A 24521-nucleotide genomic window follows, 5' to 3' on the forward strand; every position below is an offset into this window, starting at 1 on the left:
GTCTTGCTGCTGTGCCTGGTGCTGTGGAGTCTTTGGGGTCCAGTCTTTGGGGTACAGTCCTCGGGGTCCTTTGTGCTCCCACACTCAGAGGGCAGCAAGCACCCGGAAATGTGCTTTGACTAGGCTGCTGAGAGAGGGCACTCTCGCCCCTTCAGTGTTGAGCTCTGGGTCTGGCACACAGTAGGTGCTCCATAAAGCTCATTCCATGGAAGACCAAACCAATGATTTTTCAGGAACAAATTGAAAAGCATTCTGACCTCTGGGAATGGCCATATTGGGCCAGAAAAAGAGGTTTGAGAAGCTTCCAGCTAGACCCGCTTCTCACATACTTGCTTCCAAATGTGAATTTCTCCTCTTTTGACTCAGCACCCATCGGTGCCAGAGCAGAGCAAGCTGCTTGCTGCTGAGTCCCCGAAGGCCTTTCTGAAGCCAGCACCCAGCTCCCAGAGGGATACCAAGGAGCTGGAAAACCTGTGGCTCTGGTGGCTGGAGGCCCCTTGCCTCTCGGCCGCCTCCCCACCTTCGGCACCGGGTCAGGGGAGAGCACGCCCGCCGGCCGGTGCTGGGTATTTCCTTGGAGCCGGGCAGCTGAACTGCGGAGTCAGACCCATTCTGCAAGCATCCCAGGGAGCAGGAGGCATCCTCCCCACTCACAGATGGAGCGAACCCGGGTGTGGTGCTGGCCAGTGTGAGTGGAGCTCAAGGGGCAGAGGTGGATTCGGGCTCCTGAAGCTCGCACCTGCCTTCCAGGCCCTTCCACAACAGGCTGCATGATGTCAGCAGGAAGTCACTTCTGTCCTCCTCTGAGGGCCAATCCCAAGCCAGGCAGGGTCTGTGGGCACCATGTGGCCACAAGGTGGGGCCTGGTAGGACCTCCATTGATAGCACAAGGGAGGGCCCAAAGTCATCCGGCTGGTGCTCAGCACCGGGCTCCAACTTGGGGGCAGGCTCAGTGGCCCCACAGGTCTCTTGCTGCATCTGTCCAGCCGTGGCCTGATCTTGGCATAGACCACCTGGCGGGGCTCTCTGCCCCCTGTCTTGTCTCTTCAGTTATCCCACCCGTCGTCCCCCATCACCACAGCCTGACCTGCTTTTCGAGATCCCAGATCTACGCCTGCCAGCGCCCATGCACGGCCCCACGTCAACCCCTCCTGGGAGATGCGCTGGTTCCAAAGGCCAGACCTGGTCTAGAAAGCTGCTTATCTTGGAAACACTTCATGTGAATGCCTCCTTGGTTGTTAAAATCCATCTCTACTTAAGTTGGTGGATTAAGCACCTGCCCTGGGTCAGGCGCTGTTGGACGTGTCGGTGGGTGCAGCTGGAGCACCGGGGAGAGCCACCTTTTGGCCTAAGGAAGAGCGACCCTGACTCTGCAGATGCCCTGGTCCTAGACCATGAATGTCCCGTGCTCAGTGGACCCGTTGTGCTGCTGACAAGGGGTGGGGCCTGAATTCCGACCCACGTCTGTCTGCTGTTTCCCATGGTGGACATGAGCACATGAATGAAGGTAGGCACGGGGCGGCATGAGGGGGGACTGGCCGGGTTTAAATGGGACCATTGGGTCCAGCTATTCTGGGAACCCTCAAAGTATGGCTAAAAGATTCACAGGAATTGGAACCTGAGTCGGGAGGGCCAGACTTGGCTCAGTGGCTGTGTGACCTGGGACAAGGCACCTCACCTTCCCACCTGTGCGACTGGAGGGTAGTGTCGCCACGAGGACAAAGCCAGGGTTATGCGAAGTCCTTGCCCTTCCCCATGCTGTTTCCATGTGTAAGTCCTGGGAGGGGCAGGGAGGCCAGTCCTGTGCCAGGAAGAGGGTGTGGGTGGCCCTCCTCTGGGACCCCTCCACACATGGCTGACACTCGTTGACACTCCTGAGCTCTGAGGACTTGGTGCTGGCAGCAGCCCTATGAGAAAGTGCTGTTGGAGAAGCAGAGGGTTGGAGACTGAGAGACACGTCCGTGGACACAGGGCTGACGGCAAGAGGCAGGGGCTGGGTGTGGGGTCCCACAGCTGCACCTCTGCCCTCACCACCTGCTGGGGGCTGGGCTTGAGCCTGGGGTGTGGGCGAAGGGGCACTGCAAACTGGCAGGCGGAGCTTCGATCCCTGTCTGTTCTCAAACTGCTCACAGAGCAGCAGGGCACCTCCTGGGTCCAGGCAGCCGTGGCCTTCCGAGCAGAGAAATAACTAGCAGAGGGACCGGGAGAGGATGGGGCTGAGGTGGTGCTACGCAGAGACGTGGCACCCTGGGGTGTCCCCATGAAGTCTGCCTCGAGGGAAGGAACACGATGGGGCCTGGGAGGGTGCCCTTGAGGAGATGGAGGGTGTGACGCCAGCTCAGGGTGCTGCTGAGTCCACAGAGGACAGAGGTTGCCTCTTGTCAGGTGGCTCCGAGGCAGGCACGCCCCTCCCACGGCGTTGGAGGCTGGAAGTCCAAGGTACAGGTGCGGCCATTTCTGCATCTGGCCAGGGCCCACTCCTGCCTTCAGAGGGCTGCTTCTCACTCTGCTCAGATGGTGGCAGAGGGTGCCGTCCCTGGAAAGTGGTTTGTCCCTCCAAAACCCATTGAAATCTGGTCCCCCTGTAACCATGCTGAGTGGTGAGGGCTCATCATGGTCACACCCTCCTGAGTGGCTATTCTTCTGGGAGCAGGTCAGTTCTCAGGGAAGCCCCTGAGCTCCTGAGGGTCGGTTATTGTAAGTGAGCCCAGCTCCACATGCTCGTCTGTTCCACAGGCACCTGGTTACCTTCCGCCTTCATGCCGGGCTGGGGCCTCACCAGGCCTGAGCCCGATGTGGTCACTGAATCTTGGAGCCAGCCTCTGGAAGGGTGAAACTTCTTTCCTGAATAAGTTACCCAGCCTCAGGTGTTCTGTTGTAGTGACAGGAAATATAGCGGTGTCAGGGGCGGTGGGGTGGGAGCCCTGGATATCTTCTTATAAGGATGCTAATCCCATAGGATCAGCCTGCACTCCAGGACTTCATGTAACCTCGATCACGCCTTATTTCAAATACCCCACAGAGGGAGGTAGGGCTTCGATATGTGGGTGATGTGAGGATACCATTGAGTCCATAGCAGGAGAGGGTTGGGGTTGGAGGCGGACACAGGGGACTTGGCAGAGGGGCGAAGGCTCCCTGGAATCCGCTGGGGAGAGTCCCTCCTGGGACCCACAGCCTGCCTCCATCTCTTCATCTACTGAGCGAGGCTCTTCTCTTCCTCAGCACTGCTGTTATGAGAATGAGAAAATGTAGCTACCGGGCCCTGCACGCAGTAGGTGCTTCTGTTATTTTCTAGATAGAGCAGGTCTATTTCTCACTCTTGGAAACAGCTGGCCTGGGCCCTGCTTTGAGCAGCTCCCGATGTGGTGGGAGGGACACTGAATCTCAGAGTCCCTCAAGGTGCCTGCAGCTCTCCCTGGTGCTTCTTGTGGACTCAGGCTGCCGAGGGGAGAAGCTCAAGTGCCTGTTGGGGCATGGGGGTTGCGATGCCAACATCCATGCCAATGCAGGAGTTAGACCATTCTGCACCTGTCGTGGGTGGGCCTGGTGAGAGCAGCCTGGCTGGCTCAGACCCGTCACCTCACCCAACCAACTCCCAGACCAGGGGCTCAGGGACACCGTCCTGGGCTGGGGCCATGGCTCGGTGGTGGGGCGCTTGCCTGGCATGCATAAGGTCCTGGGCTCCATCTCCAGCCCTGTGAAAATGTCAAAATAAAATACAATGGTTGTGGTTTGAAGCCACTATGTTTTAAGTGTGTGTGTGTGTGTGTGTGTGTGTGTGTTGGGCCCAGTGGGAGTTCAGTGACCACACTGAGTGAAATGAGGACAGGCATATTCTGCAAAAGCTAAAGGTCTGGGCAGACTCGAGGGAGTCCCGTTGTCACCTGGATGACGATCTCTGTGCTGGCCTTGAAGTGCACGGCATGGGGCGTGCTCTCTCGCCTTGTTCTTTCTTTGAATGTTTCATTGTACAGGTGTGAAAGTCCCATGGGCCGCCCAAGTGTGCATCTCTGGGAACACCTGCAACACTGAGGCCTTTGCCCGTGACCTCTCCCTGGGAGGGGATCCCTGTGCCTTCAGTGGGTGGCTGTGACCTAGGGCGAAGGTCTAGGGGTGTTCATCTTCTAGATGGTGCTGCACACACTTACTCTCCACAGTGCATCTCACTCCCACCTGCCTGGGGGGACCTCAGTGCCCCCCATCTCCCTCTTTGAAGTGCCACCTCACCTTCCTGGATCACAGACACCATGCCACTCTGTGGCTATTTCGAGTCATGCTGTAGTCAAAGTTCTAGCGTTGTCTTCTGTGCACTGGTGTGGGGGTGTCTCCAGGGTGGGGACCCGGAGGACTTCCTGGGTGAAGGGGCTGTATGGCCAAGGGAAGGTCTCAGCGCTCTCACACCTGCCCTCCAAGGGGACTCTGTTTGACTGACTGCCCACTGTCCCATACCCTCTGCAGTACAGGATGCTGCCCTCCTTCCCTCTGGCCGCATCTCCCAGGCATGGGAGGAAGCCCCCGGGGCCAACGGTAGAGGTGGCCGTTATCTCCCTGATATTCATCGGGTGCCCCAAGTGGATTATTAATACCCATGGGGGAGGGGAAACTGAGTCACCACGGTGACAACACTAGTCCAGCAAGGCACGGCTCCTCGCTGGCATGAGTGGCACAAGGCCAGTCACTGCGGGTGATTTGCAGTTTCATGACCATGGTTTTACTGCTGCTGTCTGTCCCCTCATCTGGAAGAGGCAGGATCTGCACTGCTGTGTACCCCCTTTGTCCGCAGGGTCAGCGTACACTCCTCCGTCTGCTGGATGGAAATCTGCTGAACACCTGCCTTATGTCTGGCACAGGAGGACTGAGGATTCAAGGCGCCTTGACCTCTTGGAGCCTGTGACCTAGCGGGAAGGTGAATAATCTATTGTTAGAGGGCTGAGGACCGAAAAGACACAGGAGTCATGACCCCAGCAAAGCAGCTCAGGGACCCCGGGCAGCCCAGTGCCACCAACCAGATGGAGGAGGCTGCTGGGCAGATGTCACCGTGGGGAGGACCCTGAGGCTGGGCAGGACACACAGGAAATGAGGCAGCCCGTGGGGGAAGGCTGGCCGGAGACTGAGGGCTACGAGGGTCTCACAGGACCTGGGAGTCCCCTGGACACAGGGCTTTCTGTACACAAACTGAGAAAGTTCTCTGAAAACCAGGATGAATGGGTCATCCTGGGGCTGGGTCACTGGGTGGAGCCACCTGGAGAGGGGACAAGCTGTAGCCAGGCTCAGAAGGGTGACGGGGCTGAGCCAGCTGAGGGCAGTGCTGTGGATGGGCGACTGTCCCTGGGTGATCTGTGACTTAGGGGACCATCTGGCCTGTGGGCCACTGATGCAGCCTGAGATCAGCCTGCGCTGCACTGGTGACTGCCTTGGAAGCCCGTGATGTAAACCCTGCTGTGGAAATGGTGACGCCAGCGGCCTCCTGGCCCTCTCCATGGGTCAGCAACTCTGGAAGAGACCAGGTGACGCAATCGCTGGGCTCCTTGTGGCCTCCTTCCCTTCCTCACAAGGTCATAGGTCACCCTTCATCTTCCCCGGGACTTCCAGGGTGTGGGAGGGGGGCAGCTACCCACCCGACAGGAGAGGCAGGAGGGGAGGGTGGAGTTAGGAGTCCCACGGTGAACTGTGGGGGGAGCTCTGAGCATGCCCTGACCCCTCCCAGGGGACCTCACAGCCACCCCTGATGAAGGTGTCCAAGCATGGGCCCCTGCACCTTAAAACAACAAAACGTTCATCTTTCAGATTCAGAAAAGGGAGCCCCAAATCAGGGTTGCTGGGCTAGGGTCTCAAGGTCAGCAGGGCTGGCCCCGCTGAGGCTCCAGAGAGAAGGTGCCTCTGGTCCCTTCCTTGAACCACTCTGACCCCTGCTTCTGTGGCCACGTCCGCTCACCCTGCCCCCCTGGCCACGTCCGCTCACCCTGCCCCCCTGCCTTCCCCTCGTTAGGACCCCTGTGTTTCCACTAGGCCCCTCTGGAAGGTCCAGGGTCACCTCCCCACCCCAATCCATAACTGAGGCACACCACACAGTCCCTTTGGCACGGAAGGCAGCAGATTCCCAGGCTCCAGGGGTTAGGAGGCGGGCACCCTGGACAGCCTTCATTCAGCCCGGCACTCCTGCTCCTGCTCCTGTTTTATAGACGAGGGAGACCGGGGCTGGGAGAGTATCCAAGGTCAAGGCCAGGTTGGGAGTGGAAGTCCAGGCCCTGGAGGGCACAGTCCTAGCTCACATGGTTCATAGGCACCTTTACAAGACCAGTGAGAGGGGTCCCTTTCTTTGGGAAGTGGTGGCCGATGCCAGGCTTGGGTGTGGCAGGGCTGGACGTCAGCCCCAGATGACACCTAGGCTGGACACCTCTGTGCAGCTGTAAGTGGCCTCCCCCTGGGGTCCCTTTTACCAGGGCTAACGGGTGGGCTTTGGGGGAGCAGATGGGTGGATGGGACGAATGGAGGTGGGCTGCCTCCCTGGGCCAGTTGTGCACAGAACTGCCCCCTCCTATGTGCCCCGGGCAGCTGCTCCCAAGATGACGAAGAGGAAGGACAGCACGAGGGTCCCTCCTCCCCGGCCAGGCGGACCCTCTACCTTTCAGGAAGAGCCAACTCTCAAGCTCACCTTCAAGATGGTCGTTGGCGAACTTTTTCTGTAGCATGACCTAGCAGCCACTCACCCTCAATGACCACTATGGCAGGACTTCAGTAGCTGTGGACAATATGTTAATGAGCCTTGTGGCTGTATTCCCTCCCAGGACCACCACCAAGGGGAAGGTTAGGAAGAACTGTGAGGCAGAGCAGGCCCTGCCCGACTTGTCCAGCCAGAAGGTACTGGGTTCTACTGGGAGGCAGGGCCTCTCTGATGCGCAGCGGCCCAGCCCCTAGAATGGTGAGAGTTGTGGGGTCACTGCAGTGAGTCCCTGGGATGCTCCAACCTCGCTTCCTCTGTGCAGTGCCGTGTGCAAAGCCAAGGTGGGAAGGGCTTTGGAGAAGGTCGTGAATCTTCCCTGAGCCACAGCAAGTCAGATACTAGCTGGCAGATCACCAATCTCACCCCTCAGCCCTCTCCAGACGGGTGCTCTTCAAATCCAGGGTTACAGGCCCAGCTCCTACAGGGCAGGCAGGGAGGGTCAGACTAACGCCATCTGCTGTGGGACAATCTGGAGTCTGTCTTTAACTCATGCTGGGCCTGGGCAACTGTGCAAGTGGAGAACATGTTCATTTGTCAAAATGTGTTCGAGGTGTGAGTCGGCTAATGAGTCCTGGAGCAAGATACACCGCCCCCCCCACCCCCGTCTGGGTGAATGCACCGCCACTGCAGCCTGGAAGGAGGTTGGACCCCACACGGCCTTCCTGGACTGCCTCGTGGTTACTTCTGGTTCAGCTTGGCTGGCCTACAGTGGCACAGTCATTTGGTCAAATGCCAGTGTGGATCTTGCTGGGAAAGTACTTTTTAGATGTGACTGATATTCAAATCAGCAGGTCATCCGACACACTGTGCGTGGGCCTCATCCAATCAGTTGAAGGCCTTGGGAACAAGACAGGGGTAGACTCTTCCCAGGAAAGGAAGGGACTCTCAAGACCCAAACATGGAGATCTGGCCTGAGTTTCCAGCTTGCTGCCCCAGGACTGGACATAAACGGCAACACCAACTCTACCTGAATGTCTAGCCTGCTGACCTTAAAAACTTCATACACACTAGGCCCCGTTATTGCATGCGCTAATTATTTATAATAAATCTCTCTTTCTCTCTCCCCAAACACATGCAAGCAAGTGAGCTCACATACATGTGCACACATACAGAGCTGGCCCTCAATAACCACAGGGGTTGGTTCCAAAACCAATTCTTGGGTACTCAAGTTCCTTACATAAAATGGCATAGTATTTGCATATGACCTACACACATCCTCACAGATACTTTATTTTTAAATTTTTTTATTATTTTAAATATTGATTATAATTTGGTACTGGGGATTGAACCCAGGGGTGAGTTACCTCTGAGCTACATCCCTTGCCTTTTTTAGTTTTAATTTTGAGACTAAGTTGCTGAGGCTAGCCTTAAACTTGTGATCCTCCTGCCTCAGCCTCCTGAGTTGCTGGGATTATAGGCTTGTACCATCACGCCCGGCTTCTCACCTATACTTTAGACCATCTCTAGATTCCTCATGATGCCTGATACAATGAAAATGTCGTGCAAAGAGTTGTTTTACTCTTTTGTTTAGGGAATAATGACAAGAAAAGCCAGTGTATGTTGAGATGTGATTTGCGGGGGGCGGCGGGGGGTGGGTGGATATTTTTACCTGTGGTTGATGGAATCCTCCAGTGTGGAATCTGCAGATACTGAGGGCTGTGTGTGTGTGTGTGTGTGTGTATGTGCACTCACATGTGCACTAGCATTTCTGTGTCTTTTGTGAACTCGAATGCAGGCACTGGGGCTTCTATGCTGGACCTGGTCCCCAGGGAGTGGGCCCCGGCCCAGCTCTGCCCCCCTTTTCTTCCCACCCTTTGTTTGCTTATCCCAGCCCCATTCACTGTCCTCTCCAGCTCATAAACACTGCTCCTTGGTGCCACCCTGGTGCCAAAGGCTGTGGATGCCTATGACATTGAGCTTTCAAAAGAGTCCACAGGCCTAGGGGAAGGCCCGTGTCTAGGTCTAGAAGGCAAAGGCAGACCTGGGTGGACATGTCCTCTTGGCCCCTGGAGCCCCTGGCCTTATAGGAAGGAGCAGGTGAAAAAGAGAGAGAAGGACCTTCTAAAGCAAGGCCCAGGGCAGAGCCAGGGTCCTGGGGTAGCCTCGTGAGTGCGTGTGCGTTTACAGTGGCGCCAGCCTCAGCTCCAGCCCTCGCTCCCCACCCTGTGGCCAGGTGGCCGCCACGCGGATCTCTCCATCTCTCTGTTTTGTCAGGAACTGGAAGCCGACAGTTCCCCGTGCTGTCCCGTTGGGGCAGGCTGGAGGGCTCTGGGTGTCCTGAGAACGCGGGGCTTGCTGACCCGATTCCTGGGTTCGTGGTGTCGTGACCTTGTGGAAATCGGTTGAACTGTTAGATATGACGTGTGCATTTTTCTGTCTCTGTGTCACACTCCAATAAAAAGCTTAATGGAAACCAACCAGAGCCATGGCCAAGCCCACGGAAGACGACTGAGGCCCGGGTTGGCGGTGGGCGGTGTTTGGACCCTGGCTCTGAAGGTCAGGTTGGCGTTTCCTCTGGGGACCTGGCAGGGCGCCCCGAGGAGCTGTGGGTTAATTTCCTCTCTCCCCTGCGGTTCAGGGCGCTCCTGAGTGGGATCATCATCTCCTGAAAGGCACAGGGTACCTCAGAGCTCGGACTGGTCTTTCCTGTGGCCCCAGCCGCATCAGTCAGGGAGGGGACCCGGGCAGACCTTGCAGTTCTCCACAGTCGGTGGCAGTAATGTCCCTGAAACCTCCAGGCCCCTTGGGCTGCCGGGTCTCCTCCCATTCCTGACATCACACTGCCCCCTGCTGGGACAACTGACAGCTCATCTTGGGCCCAGGGGACAATGAGGGGTAATGAATTAAATCCCACAGTCTCTGGAGCAAGGCAGGATTTTGAAGGAGAGCCAGGAATTGAGCGTGGGCAGCCCTCACCCGTGGCCGAAGGGAACCGCCCGAGGAGGTGGGACAGGGAGCTGCGGCCCTCGAACAAGGCTCCTCCCCGGCAGCCCCAGCTCCACGCCACCCCGACCCTGCAGGCTGAGGGGCGCAGGGGAGCCAGGGTGCCCATCCCCAGAAGTGTCTGGTCCCATCCGTGGGACTCGCAGGTGATATCACAGCACCCCGTGCCACAGGTGACCTGTCAGTCACCCTGCTTCCCACCTGGGTCACTCAATAATGTGCCTGCACCCACTCCTCATTCCCCAAACAAAAGCAGCCCTAAGGAGGCTGGAAGGAGGAGAAAGTCAGATTCGAAAGAACCCTAGTGAGTGGCTTGAAAACAAGCATTCTTTATTATTACTATTATTATTATTATCATTTTCTGTGGTGCTGGGGATGGAATCCAGGCCTCTAGTACTGAGGGCACCTCGATCTTTTTACTTTATTTTGAAACAGTGTCCTACTCAGTTACTGAGGCTGGCCTTGAACTTGGGATCCTCCTGCCTCAGCCTCCCTTGCTGGGATTCCTGGCCTGTACCACTGTGTTGGTCAACAAGCACCGACTTGACCAGGAGGGGCCACAAGCAGTGCTCAGAAGCTGTGGCATTGGGGCTGTGACTTCCTGCTGCACATTCACCCTCTGCAAGGCTCTTTGGGATAGACAGGTGACAGCCTTCATCCTAGGACCTACACCATCAGTTCACAAAGCAAGAAACTGGACAGACAACGTTAAGGTCAGAGGGAGTGGTGAGTCTGCAGAGGCTGCTGTCGGCGGTGTCCACCTGTTCTCTTGGTCACAGAGTTCCCTTCAGCTGCTCTTGATGTCTGGCTGGTGAAGACGTACTTGGTGACAACCTCAGGCATCCAATCACTCAGTGGAGGGAGGGCAGGACAGCCTGGGTTCTGGAATCTAGAACAACAGTGTTTGAAGCCCACCCTATCATTCACTGCCTGTGTGACACTGGACTGGTCACTTAGCCTCTCTGAGCTTCTGTTTTCCCATTTTAAAGTGGCGATGCCTGTGTCTAGCTCTCAGGGAAGCGGTGGTGATGGCTCTAGATGTGAAACGGACCTGGGAGAGGGGTTCACGTGTGAGTGCTTTTGTAAGAAGTGCTTCTGGGGAGACTGGGGCGTTGGGAACAGGCCTGGAAGGGTGCGAATAGAGCAAGGGCAGCAGATTCAGACGAAGCTTGCAGGGGGCAGCCTCAGCTTGACCCTCAGGGACCATGGGTGTAGGCTGTGACACCCTGTTGGCTGTGCAGAAGCTTTCAGACTCGGCCCCTGTCAGTGGGTGGAGCCTCTTCCTTGAGGCAGGTACTGCAGTTAGAGGTGCAAAGCTCACTGCAGCAGGGGCAGGTGCCCCCAAATGTACTTGGAAGAGTGTCCCCCCCCCAGGTCCTTGTATTGAAGGCTTGGCTCCAGGCTGACACTTGTGAGGCGGAGCCTAGTAGGAGGTCCTTGGGTCATGGGGGAGTGTCCTGAGGAGGCGATGGGCCCCAGGACATCCTCTTTGTTTTTCTGCTTCCTGGCTGTGATGTTCACAGCTTCTTCCGCCATGTGCTCCTGCCATGAGGTGCTGTCCTCTCCAGAGGCCAAAGCTCAGGGCTACCCAGTCTTATACTGGAACCTCCAGAACTGTGAGCCAAATAACCTTTTTTAGTTTATAAGCTTTTTGCCTCAGGTAATTCACTATAGTAATGTGAAGCTGACCCATACATCCTCAGGGGAATCTGGTCAGAGAACTGCAGGGGCCACTACACAATCAAGTGAGAAAATGTATATGATATGTATTAGTCAGCTTGGGCTGCTGTAACAGAGCACCAGGGACCTGGTGGCTTAGAAACAACAGAAATTTACTTCTCCTGGCTTCCAGGCTGGAAGTCTGAGATCATGGTGCCAGCATGGTTGGTACTGGTGACACCCTCTTCTAGGCTGCAGGCTGCTGCCTTTTCACGATGTCCTCACATAGCAGAGAGAGGGAGGGGGCTCCTTGGGGCCTCTTTTATAAGGGCACTCATCTCATTCATGAGGGTTCATCCCTCATAAATGATACCATGAGCTCAGAGATCATGATTTTGATATATGGATTTGGTGGGGTGGGGCACAAATATCAGTCCATTGTGTGAAAGATTGCAAACTATAAAGTGCTGTGCATAACGGTGGTTATGTTGAAAGGATAAAAGAAACTGAAGTTAAAATGTAAAGGACCAGGTATTGTTAAGCTTCTAAGCTGCACACAAAGCCTGAAATTCCTGTGGCAGTTAAGATAATTCCCAGAACTGCCCATTAGATGTGTGTTGAAATCCCCCCCTTGACCACCTAGTTGCTTAATGACCCGGACCCGTGCAGCTCAGCACGTACGCACCCTGGGGCCTAAACCAATCAATTTGAATGTATACTCCACCTTAGGACTGACCTGTCACCCCTGCCCGACGACCTGTTCCCGCCAATGAATGTACTAATCATGTTTGAGAGTTGTTGTTTGATTTTCCCGCGGTGTATGATGATTTGTTAAAGGGGACTATGACGTGTGTAAAGTCCCTGCCCTCTCTAAAAAATGTATATAAACCCTGCACAAGTTGTTCTCGGGGCTCTTGGCCGCTCTCCCTTCTTGAGTGAGCACGGAGCCCCAGCGCGCTGGATCTTCAATAAACCCCCTTTTGCTGTTGCAAGAGACGGTCTCTTGGTGGTCTCTTCCTCCATCATTCGCAGGTCCCTTACAATGTTAGGCTCCCCAAAAGGACAATACATAGGGCTGTCCTGGGGCTGCTCTTTCCCTAACCCCACCTACAACTCTACCGACATGGAACAGAAAGAAGGAGGGAATCGGATACATTCTAATTATTTGGGGGACAGGACCAAGCTGTCCTGGCCGGGTCCTGGGTTCCAGGACTCATTGGTGGGAAGCACCTGACCCATCAGCTAGAAAAGCTGACACTTTGGGTGGATAGACTCAAGGTGCAGACTGGCAGGAGCAAGAGAAGCCAGGTGACAGCAGGGTAGAGTGAGGTGGCAGCAGAGTCCAAGGGGTTACAATGAACAGGATGGGCCCCTGCAGCCCCTCAACTTGAAACGGGCCCTTTCCCATGAGGTTATGGTATCAACCAAGACTCTTTCATTTCCAGGGGCAGAAATCCAGCTCAAACTGGTTCAGCCATGCAGGGAACTGACCAGCTCTCAGAGTAGGCCGTGGGGCATGGCTTGACTGAAGGACCAGCTGGACCCACCAGGAACCAAACTCTTTCCCTCGTGGTCTTGGTGCCTCTATGGCTCCATTCTTAGTGGCTCTTTTGCAGTGGCAAGATGGCGGCCACCACGCAGGCCCACATCCTGTGCTTCCCATCCAGCAGAAAGGCAGCCCCTGGGGGTGCTCACAAGTCAGAGTGTCCCTTCTGCTTCCACCTGTCACAGAGTCATCTCCGACCCAGTCGCTGAGGCCAGGGGAACTAGATCGTCACAGCTCAACAGCTTGGAACCATGTGTCCACCCTGTGCATATCCCAGGATTCAGGCCACTCACCCTGGGTGGACAGAGTCTGCAGACTAGGGGTGTGGCCTCCCAGAGAAGGTGGGTGCTGCCCCAAGTGAGTGACAGGAAACTGGTGTCAGACCAGCTCACACTTCTTAACCATCACCTGACCCTGGGCCCCTGCAGAAGCCACACAGGGGACACCCTGTCCACTTAGAAGAGGGTCCAACAAAGCACAGGGCACCCCTGGGCCTTCACCAAGGTGGCCATCCCCGGGCTGTCACTCACGTGTAGACCACAGCTGGTGTCCTTGGAAGCTTAGCCCCACGGAGCGCAGGACCCATAGCTCCCACCACAACAAGCCCTTGCCTCCAGCCCCGGGCTCACTTTGGCCCCCCGTCATGCACCTCCCTGCTGGATGGCACTTTCTGGTCCTGTTCTTCCCTTCTTCTTGTCCGCCTTTTGCAGGTCTGTGGCTCTCCATCGGCCCAGTTTGCAGGACAGCGCCTGGCTGAAGGCTGTTTCCTGAAGAGCGAGTCAAGGGGCTTCAGTTCTCCCCCTGGCTTCTGCCACCCCAGGGCTTCTTCCACGGTCACACCTCACACCCTGGCTCTTGAGCTGCTCCTCTGTCCACTCCACACCCCAAGACAAGGAATAGGTGCCCTGCCTGGTGGGAGCACCTGTCCCAAGGCTGGGACGTGGGATTGAGGGCACTTACAGAGCCTAAGCCAGCACCCCCAGCACCCCAGCACCCCAGCACACCTAGCCTCCCCATCTCCCCAGCAACCCCAGCATCAGCGTGAGCTACTGAACCGGGGTCACTCCAGTGAATTTGAGGTGACACGAAATGACCACACAGACACGGAAAACACCTTTTCTGAGCGTCAGGACGGCTTCCCCTCCTCCTGCTGCAGGCTCCCACAGGGGGCAGGAGGAAAACACGCTGGGGAGAGACAGGGAGCACGTTCTGAGGCTCGGCTTTTGTTACTGGGGGAGGGGGGGCATTCCATGGAACATTCTATCCCCGAAAGGACAAAAGGTAGGGTTACGACACACAGGTGGGCGTGACTCAACCCCATCGGGTGACACCCACTCCCAGGGCTGCGCCTTTCTGTCCCAGCAGAGGCAGGTCCACATGCACTGCAGTGGGTGCAGTGTCGGTCCAGCACCTCCTGGCTCAGGTCTTACAGATGCGTGCCTAGCTCCTGCTCAGGGGCGGCCCCCGATGATCCCCAGCAGCCCCAGCGTCCCTGACATGACGGCTGCTTGTTGCCGTGGTAGTTAATGTTATTTGTGTTTGCAGAAAAGGCGCCGGCAGCCTGGCTCGGGTAGATGTATTCATCACAGGGCCAGCTCGCTGCCCGCCAGCCCAGCACTCTGCAGGACCAGAGTCACGAGAGGCCAGGTGGAGAATCCCCAGGGGGCGGGCTTTGGAGACCACATATTGGGCAGCCATGTGGCTAGGCGGCCTGGCCAGGGCCACTAGGGGGCCCATCGTGGTTCTAGGGTCCTGTCCTTTCCCTTGCCCACCCACCTCCAGCCCCAGAGGCCTGGCAGCTCAGGGCAGCTGGAGCCTGGAGGGTCCTGCTCCCTTCTCGGTCCCCTTACCCCAGATCCTATTTCTTTCATTCTTGGCTCAAGTGTGGAAGCCTAACACTATGCCGCCCCTGGGCTGGGCATTGTGGGGGACCCAAGGTGAGCCTGAGAGGGCCTTTGTCCTCGACCACGCACAGCCTGTCCCCAGGAGAGGGAGCACCCTAGCAGCTCACAGTGGAACTGGCCCCGGGATAGAGGAGGAGCTGCGGAAGCTGGTCACTTGCTTCTCCCCAGCTCCACGTGCCCACGGTCTGCCCCAGCGCACCCACGTCCTCCGGTGCCAAAGTCGAGCTTGCCCAGGAAGGAACAGGTACACTTGCAACTGTGTCCACGAACCAAATTTGCAAAACCAAAAATTCAGTATGAACACTGGCAGGAGGGGGGCTGGGAAGTAGGGAGCGTGTTTTGGTGGGGGCCGGGCCTGCTCCAGCCTCTTAAAACACAAATTTTGTATTTGTCCTTTAACGTACAAACGAACGGCCTTTTCTTGTAAGTCTTGCCCACGGCCTTGTCTATCACTTCAAAACACCCTGCCTCAGGCTTGAGAACACGGACCACGGGCACAGGGAATGCTGCGACCCCCTTGGGGAGGCCCAAGATACCGGCCACAGTGGCCCTGGGGCTGGGTGACTCTTACAGAGCAGCAAGCTAGTGGGGGGGGGGCAGCCTCGAGAGGAAGAATCGTCTGCCCTTCTCCAGTCACTGCACGCCCTTCCACCGTGGGTTACAGCCCTGCTTAGGGACAGCTGATGGCAGCCCTTGGCCCTCAGGGTTCCCCACCCCGACATTCTAAGCCCCCCGTGCTGGTCTGATCCCCATGGTCCCTTGGCCGGCCGCTCCAGCCTGGCCACACGACCTCTAGCACTGTACCCCCTGATCTGCACTGGCCTCTCCAGATGCAGACTGGCCTCCCCCAGGCGGTCCTCCATGACATGTCTTTTCTGGGTGCCCAGGAGCCCACAGGTGCCTGACACCGGGAGGCACCTCCTTTGTCTTCACCTCCCTCCCTGTTGGCTCACTTAGCTGTCGGGCAGTAGGCAGGTTGGGAGTGGCCAGGCTGCGCGCTCTCCTCATGCTGCAGGCCAGCCTTGGCTGCTCCGGCCTCCAGACTCAACCGAGAGAAAGCTACCAGCCTTCTGGGGCCCAAGACCAGAATCACCTAATTTCCTGACTCCGTCACGAGTTATATGGCCTTGGGCAGGAAACCCTGTGCCTCGGTTTCCTCATCTGTAACATGAGGATAGTAATAGTCAGACATCTGGTGAGTGCTATATCAATGTCTGCTGTTATCAGTGAGTGAATGAATCAAAGTTCATCTGCATCCTCGAGGCTCCCGTGTGGCTGAAGTGTTCTGGCCTGCTCATTCAGGTACCACGCCTCATCCTCTGAGCACCTGCTGGGTGTGCTGTAAGGAAGTGCTGCACCAGGGGGTGGGGGTAGAAAGTCAAGTGACAGAAACCTTCCTGCTGCAGGGCACGGGTGGCAGGGGAAACTGACAGGTGAGTGCAGGCAGCCTCCGGGATCTGCTAGACCCTGGCAGGGCAGAGGGCTTGGGGGGGGAGCCGGGGAGGCAGGAGCCCAGCATGCAGGGGACCCCGGAGCTGAGCTTTCAAAGATGAGCACAATGGAAATCAGACAAGGAGGAGCGAAAGGATTCTGTTTGTCTGTTTTTTTTTAATTATCATAATAGAAAACAACAAGAGCAACAATGCTAACAAAGGGGAAGGTTTCACCTCTGGTTTTACATCCTTGAAAGTTACATATTTTTCATCAAAAGAACACACTGAAATCTTACGTGAAGAGAGAGAGGCTTTTCACCACTGAAGTCAGTGGTCTCATGGCAAAACCAGGTGTGGGAGTAGCAAAGACCTACAGAAGTAGTTAAAATACCTTTGAATCAAGGAAACTGCAGGTAGATTATGAAAACGATAATAAGACACAAACATTTCTGAATCTGTCGGCATGAAGAACTGTTTTCTGCACGTGGCAAGTTATAAGAATAAGAATTCTGTAAAGGTTTAAATAGTAGGGAGGGCAGGAGGAGGACTTTAGCAGGGGAGAGAGCTGGGCACGTGGGAAAGGGTCCGAAAGAAGAGAGGGTACAGGCTGGTCCTCTGCTGTTCACCGGCCTCCCATGCCACCCCACCCCCAAACTCTTCCCCAGACCGCACTTCTAAGAGGGGCTGATGTGGGCCAGTCCCTGGAGGTGCCAGAGACCCAAGCCACTGGTGGGGACATGTTTAGCCTCAGTGTCCCACCCCTTTGTGGGGTCTTCTCCACTTAGGCTAGGAGTCCTCTCAAAAGCCGCAGAGAGTGGAGACAGAGTGGCACAGGCTTCCAGAAGTCCCATCCAACTTGTCAGGAGTTCCCGTCGTTGTCCCCACAGGGATTCTCTGAACTCAGGTGGTGGCCATGATGACCGCTGTTGCTGGGAAGGGCTTTTATTTATTCAGTGTCTCACAAGAGAGCAGAAGAGGAGGTTTGGGAAAACCCTCATCATTTTGGAGTCAGTGATAGTTGGACCTAGAACAGGGTTTCCCACCCTGGGCCCTGCTGGCCTTCAGGGGCTGGCTGACCTTTATGTCATGTGGGTCTTCCTGTGCCCTGTGGGACGTTAAGCAGCAACCCTGGCCTCCACCCACCAGTTACCATCGTCACCCCCCCCCACATCCACGCACATCAAGTGGTGACAACCAAAATTGTCTGTAGACATTGCCAAATGTCCCCTTGGTGGCAAAAGTCCACAACCGAGAACCACTGACCCAGTGGAATCTGAAACCTCTCAGGTGCCTCGGACCCTCTCTCCTGCAACCAGCTCCACCTGGCAGTGAGCCCAAACCTCCTGGGGACCCAGCCTCCTCCAGTCAAAGTGTCACCAGGCCCTCCTGCAGCTGCCCCGGCAGGCAGGACTCTCAGAGGAAAATGGGGACCATGCTTTGAACTAAGTGCTGCAGCTTCTCCTTCACCAAGATGTCACATAGACTGTGGTGAGACCAACTCTGGGGCCAGGGACTGGGGTGCAAGGTGGGCACATCCCCTTCAGGTGTGCCCTGCGCATCTGCTGGGACTTATTGCTGTGGCACAACAGCTCCAACCTGCTCTAGGGAGGTGGAAGTTGGCTTGACAATGACCCAGAGGCTGAGCATGAGCCTCACCAAGGCTGGGACGGGCCACCTGGGCGGGCGCAGGGCCAGCTGGTCAAGAGATGGTGCAGGGCACAGGGCCATGGGGCGGCCTCCTCGGGCCAGTGCCTCAGTCCTTCCTGCTTTCATTTCTTCAATTCGCAGTGACGCCACAGACAGGATGGACCTGGCCCAGCCTTGGGTCCTTTGGTGGCCCTTGGTGTTTCTTGTGGACACGCTTCCTCACTCTGGGAATAATCGTACTTCTTCCCCAGTCACCACGGTCTGTGTGGCCTTGTCCCCTCCCCCAAGAAGACAGGAATTGCTCAACCTCTGATCTCAGGAGGACACACTGGGAACACCTAGGGCTGCTGTGATTCTGCTTCTCTGGGTTTTTGAAGAGGGACATTTTTTCAGCTTAGAGATATGGACTTGTGCCCCGGGCTCTCCATACCCAGTGCACCTGCCCTCTCCTCTGTCCCTCTCACTGAGTAGAAAGGTCGGGGCCCTGGGCCACTGGGGTGGGAGAGGCCAGGACAGATGAATGTAGTCGTGCAGGCCCCAGCTGTACCCCTCAGGCCCCTGAGCAGAGCTCTGGGGCTTCCTGTCATGGCAATAGTCTCCCCTGGGGCTTGCTCTGGGGACACTTTGTGTACATCTGCAGAACATAGAAAAGGGGACCTGGTGATAGCTGAGAACAGGACCCCATCTCAGCCTGGTGCTGCAGCTCTGGGGGACCCCTGTGCTTCCTGGTGAGTGTGCTGAGCAGCCGGTGCCCAAGGACCCATCAGCTCTGCACTGATTTTCTGGGTGGCCTCAGCTGCTCTCCGTGGCCCTGCCCACTGCCCTCTAAGGCCCTTATCCGTGAGGCTCTGAGTCTAAGAATGTGTGGCTGTGCCTGTCCCTTTTCCTTCTGACATTGGCAATCTCGCTACCATGTCCTGGGGCCAAACCTGGGCCTGGCCTCAGAGGCCCACCCTGGAAGGCTCATGCTGGGGGTGGTGGGTGCAGGGAGGGCAGGGGGCTGGCCAAGGAGGCCGGGGTTGAACCGTGCTCCTTGCTGTGGGCTTTCAGGCCTGTGGCCTGTCTGTTTCCTCAACCGAAAAGTGGGGTGACAATGTTCACCCCTCAGCACCCCCACAGCTGTCCCCAGGGGAATTCGGGAGGTACATGACACAGCACAAAACACCAGGGAGACGTGTGGAACAGCAGCAGGAGAGGAACTAGGGGACATGGCTGCTCATGGTGAAGGGAGCCACCAGCTGAGGGGGGGAGGCCTGGTCTGCGGCTCCAGACGGATCCTAACATCTGCTAACGGGTCTGGCGGGCTCCCAGCTCCCACTTGAAACGGGGCTAGAAGCTGGCTTCTTGCCTTTCCAGCCACCTGGCGCCAGCCTGTCCTTCCTTCCTGCCCCCTAGGACCCTGGGGACTCCTACAAGGACACACAGTCATCTCTCTGGGGTGGGGAAGGGGTCTCATCTGCCTCTTGATACTGATTTCACGGAGTGCAGAGAATATTCTAGCAAAAGCAGCCCTTCTCCGAGGACCAGCTACTCGAGAGGCTAGTGCCTCCTTCCTCAGCACTGACCCGTCAATCAGAGGGGCCCTGGGTTCCGCCTCACCTAGGGAGAAGCCAGACTGGGCCCCAGCTGGAGTCTGAACGAAGAACATCTGTGTCCCCTCCTCTGGAGAGCCCTGGTCCTCAGAGAAGGGCGGTGTCTAAGCTGAGGTCAACTTGCAACACGGGCCGTCCCACGACCTGACCTGGCAGTTCTGCTTGGAGGAGCAGATTCCCAGAGTGCACTGAGGGCTCCCCGTCAGGGCCCCCCTCTGCATGCATCCTGAGAAAGGCAGTCTTTGGGAACCTCACTGGAGCCTTATGAGGAGACCTGTGGACAATATTAAACGGTGGGGGGCAGCATCAAGGACCACTTGATGAGTCAGGCAGAGAAGGAACGGGCAGGGGTTGAGTGCGCCCAGTTCTAGGATGACCAGAGACCTGTGAGAGCCAGAGCTGGTCCAGGGAGTGTACCTTGAGAAGCGCACTCTGTAGACCCAGGGCCTGGTCTAACAGAGCCCTGGAAGTGACACCGGCCATAGAAGGGCAGTATGGTGTCACCAAAAGAGCCTGGCTTTGAAGCCCAGCTTCCCAGTTCCAGGCCTGGCTCCTCACTTGCATGCTGTGTGGCCTCAGGAGAGTTACCTTACTCCTCTGCGCCTCTAGCGCCTCACCTGTGCACTAGGGAAATGATGTTGCCAAGTAACCGCGAGGATGAAGGACAGCCATGCGAATGTGGCGCTGCACCTGGACCCGGTGCTCAGGCACAGGAGCCAGGTCTGTGTTTTCCCCTCACCTGACCAAGGCAGGACCACAGAGGCCGGGGGACAGGGCGGCTCACTCTCTGGCTGGAAACCCATGCCTTGCTCCTCGCCGTTATCCGTGATGACGGGATAAAAGCAGCAAGGAACCAAGGGAGATGGAGCCGGAGCCGCTGGGATCTGCACACTGTGGTGTGGACAAGATGGCCCCAGGGCACCCCGCTGTCTGTGGCCTGACTCTGGAGAGAGACTTGAACACTGAATGTAACTGACGTTTATGTGTGCATGGGGGTGTGTCGTCGAGGAGACCCCTGCCGTCACAAGTCCCCAGGGACTGGAACGCTGGCTCCCTTCCTGAGGCCAGATGCCACTTTTCCTTCCTGCCTCTCTCCCTGGGTCACGGCAGACACAGCGCCCTCTCCCACCTGCCTTCCCACGGCCGTATGTAGGCTGGGGCTGCTTCTTGCTTCTTTAAAGGGATACAGGCGCCCCCGGGGACTTGAGGCCAGAAGCTGTGGCATCATCTTCTGCCACTGAAGTGCCCCAGAAGATGCCAGGCATGCCCTGGCCCCTGTCCTGGCTCTGGACTTCCCTCCTTGGGTTCTCGGGGAGACATCTGTCTAAGAAAGCCTTGCTCGGGGGGCAGACCTGGGGCATGGGGAGGAGGGCGCTGCTGGCGAAGCAGCCGGGTGAACACCCAAGGGCCCCGTGCGTGCAGGCTAACTACCCAGTCCAGCCTGCTGTCCGGCAGTGAGTCCAGAAGGAGTCCCAGGCAGACCGTCCCAAGTCCCTTATCCCAGGCTGTAAAGGTCAGGCCGGTTCCTCACTGAGCAGAAGCATTTGCAGATGGATGCGTGCTAATCACGGCCGGCAGCCGCCATGGCTCTGTCTGGAGGCCGGGCTGGTGAGCCTGCTATCGTGCAGCTCCCAGAGACGAGTGGCCACTTCTGGACAACCGAGGTGCCCTTTACCCATCATCAAGAACCCTCATGTCCTCTGAGACAGCAGTGACTGGGTCAGGATTTCTAAATCATCCCCAAACACACACAGGGGCTTCTTTACTAGCTTTCAAAGTTCCTCCATCGTAGAGCGGAGACTTATGCCACGTACCTTCTTTCTGTAGTGGAGGGAGAAGGGAAGGAGAAAGACCCCTGGGCCTGTGGCCAGTCAGTCCTCCCTGAGATCCTTCCCGCTGTCTGCACAGGGAGTGGCCTCGGGAAGGTGGTGCGGTGGCCGTGTGCAGTAACTTCCCGGGACTGGGCCCTGCACGTCCCACCCTGCTCTGCTGTTTACTGGGGGCCTTCCATGTTTCGTAGGACCCCCAGGGAAACTGGACCTGCAGAGGAGCACACAACAGCCAGACTGGTCCAAAATACAGGAGAAGGCACAGCCTGCCGCTTCCCACCCGGCTTCTACACCCCTGGATGGTCACACCACCGAGGGCAGCTTCTCCAGTAACCGGACCTGGGACCACATGCAGACCACAGCCCTCTCCGTCCCATCCACCTGACAATTCGGTGGACGGGCATCTTTCCCATCTCTGGAATTCCAGGATTCCTCCGAGGAGAAAGAGCAACTTCGTTTGGGCAGCTGAAAAGTTAACTGCGCAGCAGAAGTAGTTTGGAAGATGTCCCCTTCTCTTCTTGAAAAGATGAGGAAGTCCATCCAGCCCTGGACACCAGTGCCCCCGAAACCCCACCATGTGACCAGTAACCCCCCATCCCTGGGTTTCCTGATGTGCCCAGGGCCCTTAAGGGGCCAAGTGCCTGGTGACGAAGGCCATTTCCGAGTCACATTAGGGCAGCCCTATGGCCCTGTATGATGACCAGGGGCTGAACAGGAAACCCAGCTGGGCTGGGAACGCGAGTGTTCCCAGAGCTACTCCTGCCCAGCCCCCACACGTGGGGTTTAGCACATTTGTATAAATCAAGACACAGCAGCGGTCATTTACGGTTAGCAAGTGATCACCAGACCACGTCCACCTTTTAACCCTGACCACCTGGTCCACGTCGTCTCCTGCGTAGGGACCACAGTTTCAATGACCCCCACAGGCCATGTCTGCTGAGCCCCCCGGGAGCAGGAGGCTCACACTTCCATGTCTGGAGCAGCTTCACCACAGCCTGGATATCTGCCCTCCAGGCTGCCAGGTCTCTGTGCCCAGAGAGGCCATTCAAGCGGTCAGAGCTCCGGATTCTAGAACATGGGCAAGAAAGGGCCGCATGGAAAGCCTGGCTCGCACTGGCCGGTGCAGAGGGGCCGTCCTGAGTGGCCGGTGGCAGTCGTGCCCTCAGAAGGTGAAGGCGTACACCACCCCGACCACCACGATGTTCCCCAGCGTCGCTATGATGGCGATCCACAGCAAGACGGCGTCGTTGGAGGACCTAGGAGGCTCTTCCAGCTGGCCCTGGCCGTTGGAGGCCGTGTGGACGTTGGCGGAGGAGTTAAACAGGGAGTACTCGGTGCTGAAGTCCTCGTTGGGCGAGTCCATGAAGGCTCCTCCCATCATGGGCAGCTGTGAGGAAGGAGAGAGAATTAACAGGGCAGCTGCAGGAGAGGGGCCCCTCAGGGGAGCCACCCCTGGGAACTGCACTTTGTCCCTGGCACCCAGGCAGGCCTTTGCCTTCCCTCGTGTAAGTGACAGCGTGTTTCAGTGACGGAAAATGAGCATTCATGGCAAGGTGTGTGGCGGGTGCCCTTGTGCCCACTCCACAGGCAAGAGCTTCAAGAAGGGCACCCGACAGCCAGTGGGCGACTCCTGGGGACTCACAGCGCCACCCCCACACCAGGCCTGCAAGTAGCATGGTCGGCCACTTCCCCCAAATCCTCTCCTGAGTTTACAAATATGATGTGATCAGCACGGAACACTAAGAAAACAGTGTTTTCTAAATCCTGTGTACATTCGTCCTCTTGGCCACGCTTGGTCCTCTGCAGAACGTGGGTGCCTTGGCGCTCCCCTCCCTCCTCCAGGGCCACCTGTGCGGGTTCCTAGACAGGCCACCCTGACTCCACATGCCGGATCCAGCACCCCTCCATCCTGCAGAGGTCCCTGGCCTGAGCCTGCTGCCTGCCTCTCTCTGGGAGGGACACACACTGCCTCTGTGTCAGTTTCCTGTTGCTATAGTAACAAATTGCCACAAATTCAGGGGTTTAGAACAACACCAGTTTATTACTTTATAGATCTGGAGGTCTCACGGGACCACAGTCAAGGTGTAAGTCAAGCAAAAATGAGAACAAACATGAACAAAGATGAGACTCATCATCCCCACACATAATCCCTGTAACATTTTAATATTTTTTCTCTTCAGTGCTTTTTTTCTGGATGTGTATGTATCAGAGGCCAGGAGGAGAGAGAGGGGGATTCACCTACGTATTAAAAAGTCCATCCAAACTCCATCCCAACAGTTGTGTAATATTCCATCAAACACAGAAGCCCTAATTTAATCCTCCCCCTAGAGTTGGACCCAGGAGTTTCCATTTTTGCCTTTTACGTAAGACACACTGATAAGCACCGTGCATCTGGGTGGACACATCGTTGCACACACATTTTTATTTCGGGGGACAGATGCCACATGCACAATTTCTGAGTCCATAGTGATGAATATTTTAGAGTTTCTGGTCCACAGGGACAAACTCCCCCTGGGAGAGTGCTTCTAGCTCCCCCTGCCTGGGCTGCACGTCACTGACCTGAGGATGCCGGGCACTTGTCTCTGGGGATCAGAACTACCTATCTCCTCCTCGAGAGGCTCCCATCTGTTCCATCTGCAGGATGGAGCTGGGGGTGGGGGGTCGGTTGCTCAGAGGGAAAGGGCGGCCCTGGACCTAACAGGGAAGAAGGCTCTCCCTGCCCCCGCCTAGGAGAACAATGTCCAGGCTGTCCCAGGCCCTGCCGCCCTCCCTCGCCCCCAGAGCCAGTGTGGAGATGTATTAATTCCCAGGTTTGGTTCTGGCACCAATTTGGCTTCTGATAAATGTTTCCCTCACATGGGACCTGAAGGGACGAACAGGAGACAGTCACCCCTTCCTGGACACATGTTTGCAGGCCCTGCTAGCCAGGAGATGAGCCAGAGATAGTAATATACTCACTTCTCCTGGTTGATGGCAGAGCTGCACTCCATTTTACAGGTGGGTAAGCAGAGGTTGAGGCCACAGTCTAATCTGTTAGGGTGTGGAGCAGGTCAGTCTGGAGCCTGGGCCCCCCGACTCAGGGCTCAACCAGTCCTGGTAGGTGGCTGGGTCTCGGGGCCTCCTTGTAAAGGCCTCCTTGTTACTGATAAACAAGCTGAGCACTGCTTTGACTGAGAAGAGCAACCTCTGATGGGCTCCTGACTGGAGGAACTTGGCATTTCATTGCTGACCACATGCTGCCCTT

At 56.8% G+C, this 24521-nt stretch overlaps 1 protein-coding gene across 1 annotated transcript in view; it reads right to left on the reverse strand.

Annotated features, from left to right (window-relative positions):
- Positions 1-16364: 16364 nt before the first annotated feature.
- The window catches only part of CUNH14orf132 (chromosome unknown C14orf132 homolog), a 42597-nt gene continuing 34440 nt past the window's right edge, over positions 16365-24521 (reverse strand). The window contains exon 2 of the mRNA XM_046440528.1: positions 16365-22664. Coding sequence (XP_046296484.1) covers positions 22440-22664 — 225 coding nt within the window. The 3' untranslated portion in view covers positions 16365-22439. The remainder of the gene's footprint in view (positions 22665-24521) is intronic.

Source organism: Marmota monax, unplaced genomic scaffold (assembly GCF_021218885.2).
Source record: "Marmota monax isolate L192 unplaced genomic scaffold, Marmota_monax_Labrador192_F-V1.1 WCK01_AAM20220418_F8-fsc00017, whole genome shotgun sequence".
Taxonomy (NCBI): Eukaryota; Metazoa; Chordata; class Mammalia; order Rodentia; family Sciuridae; genus Marmota; species Marmota monax.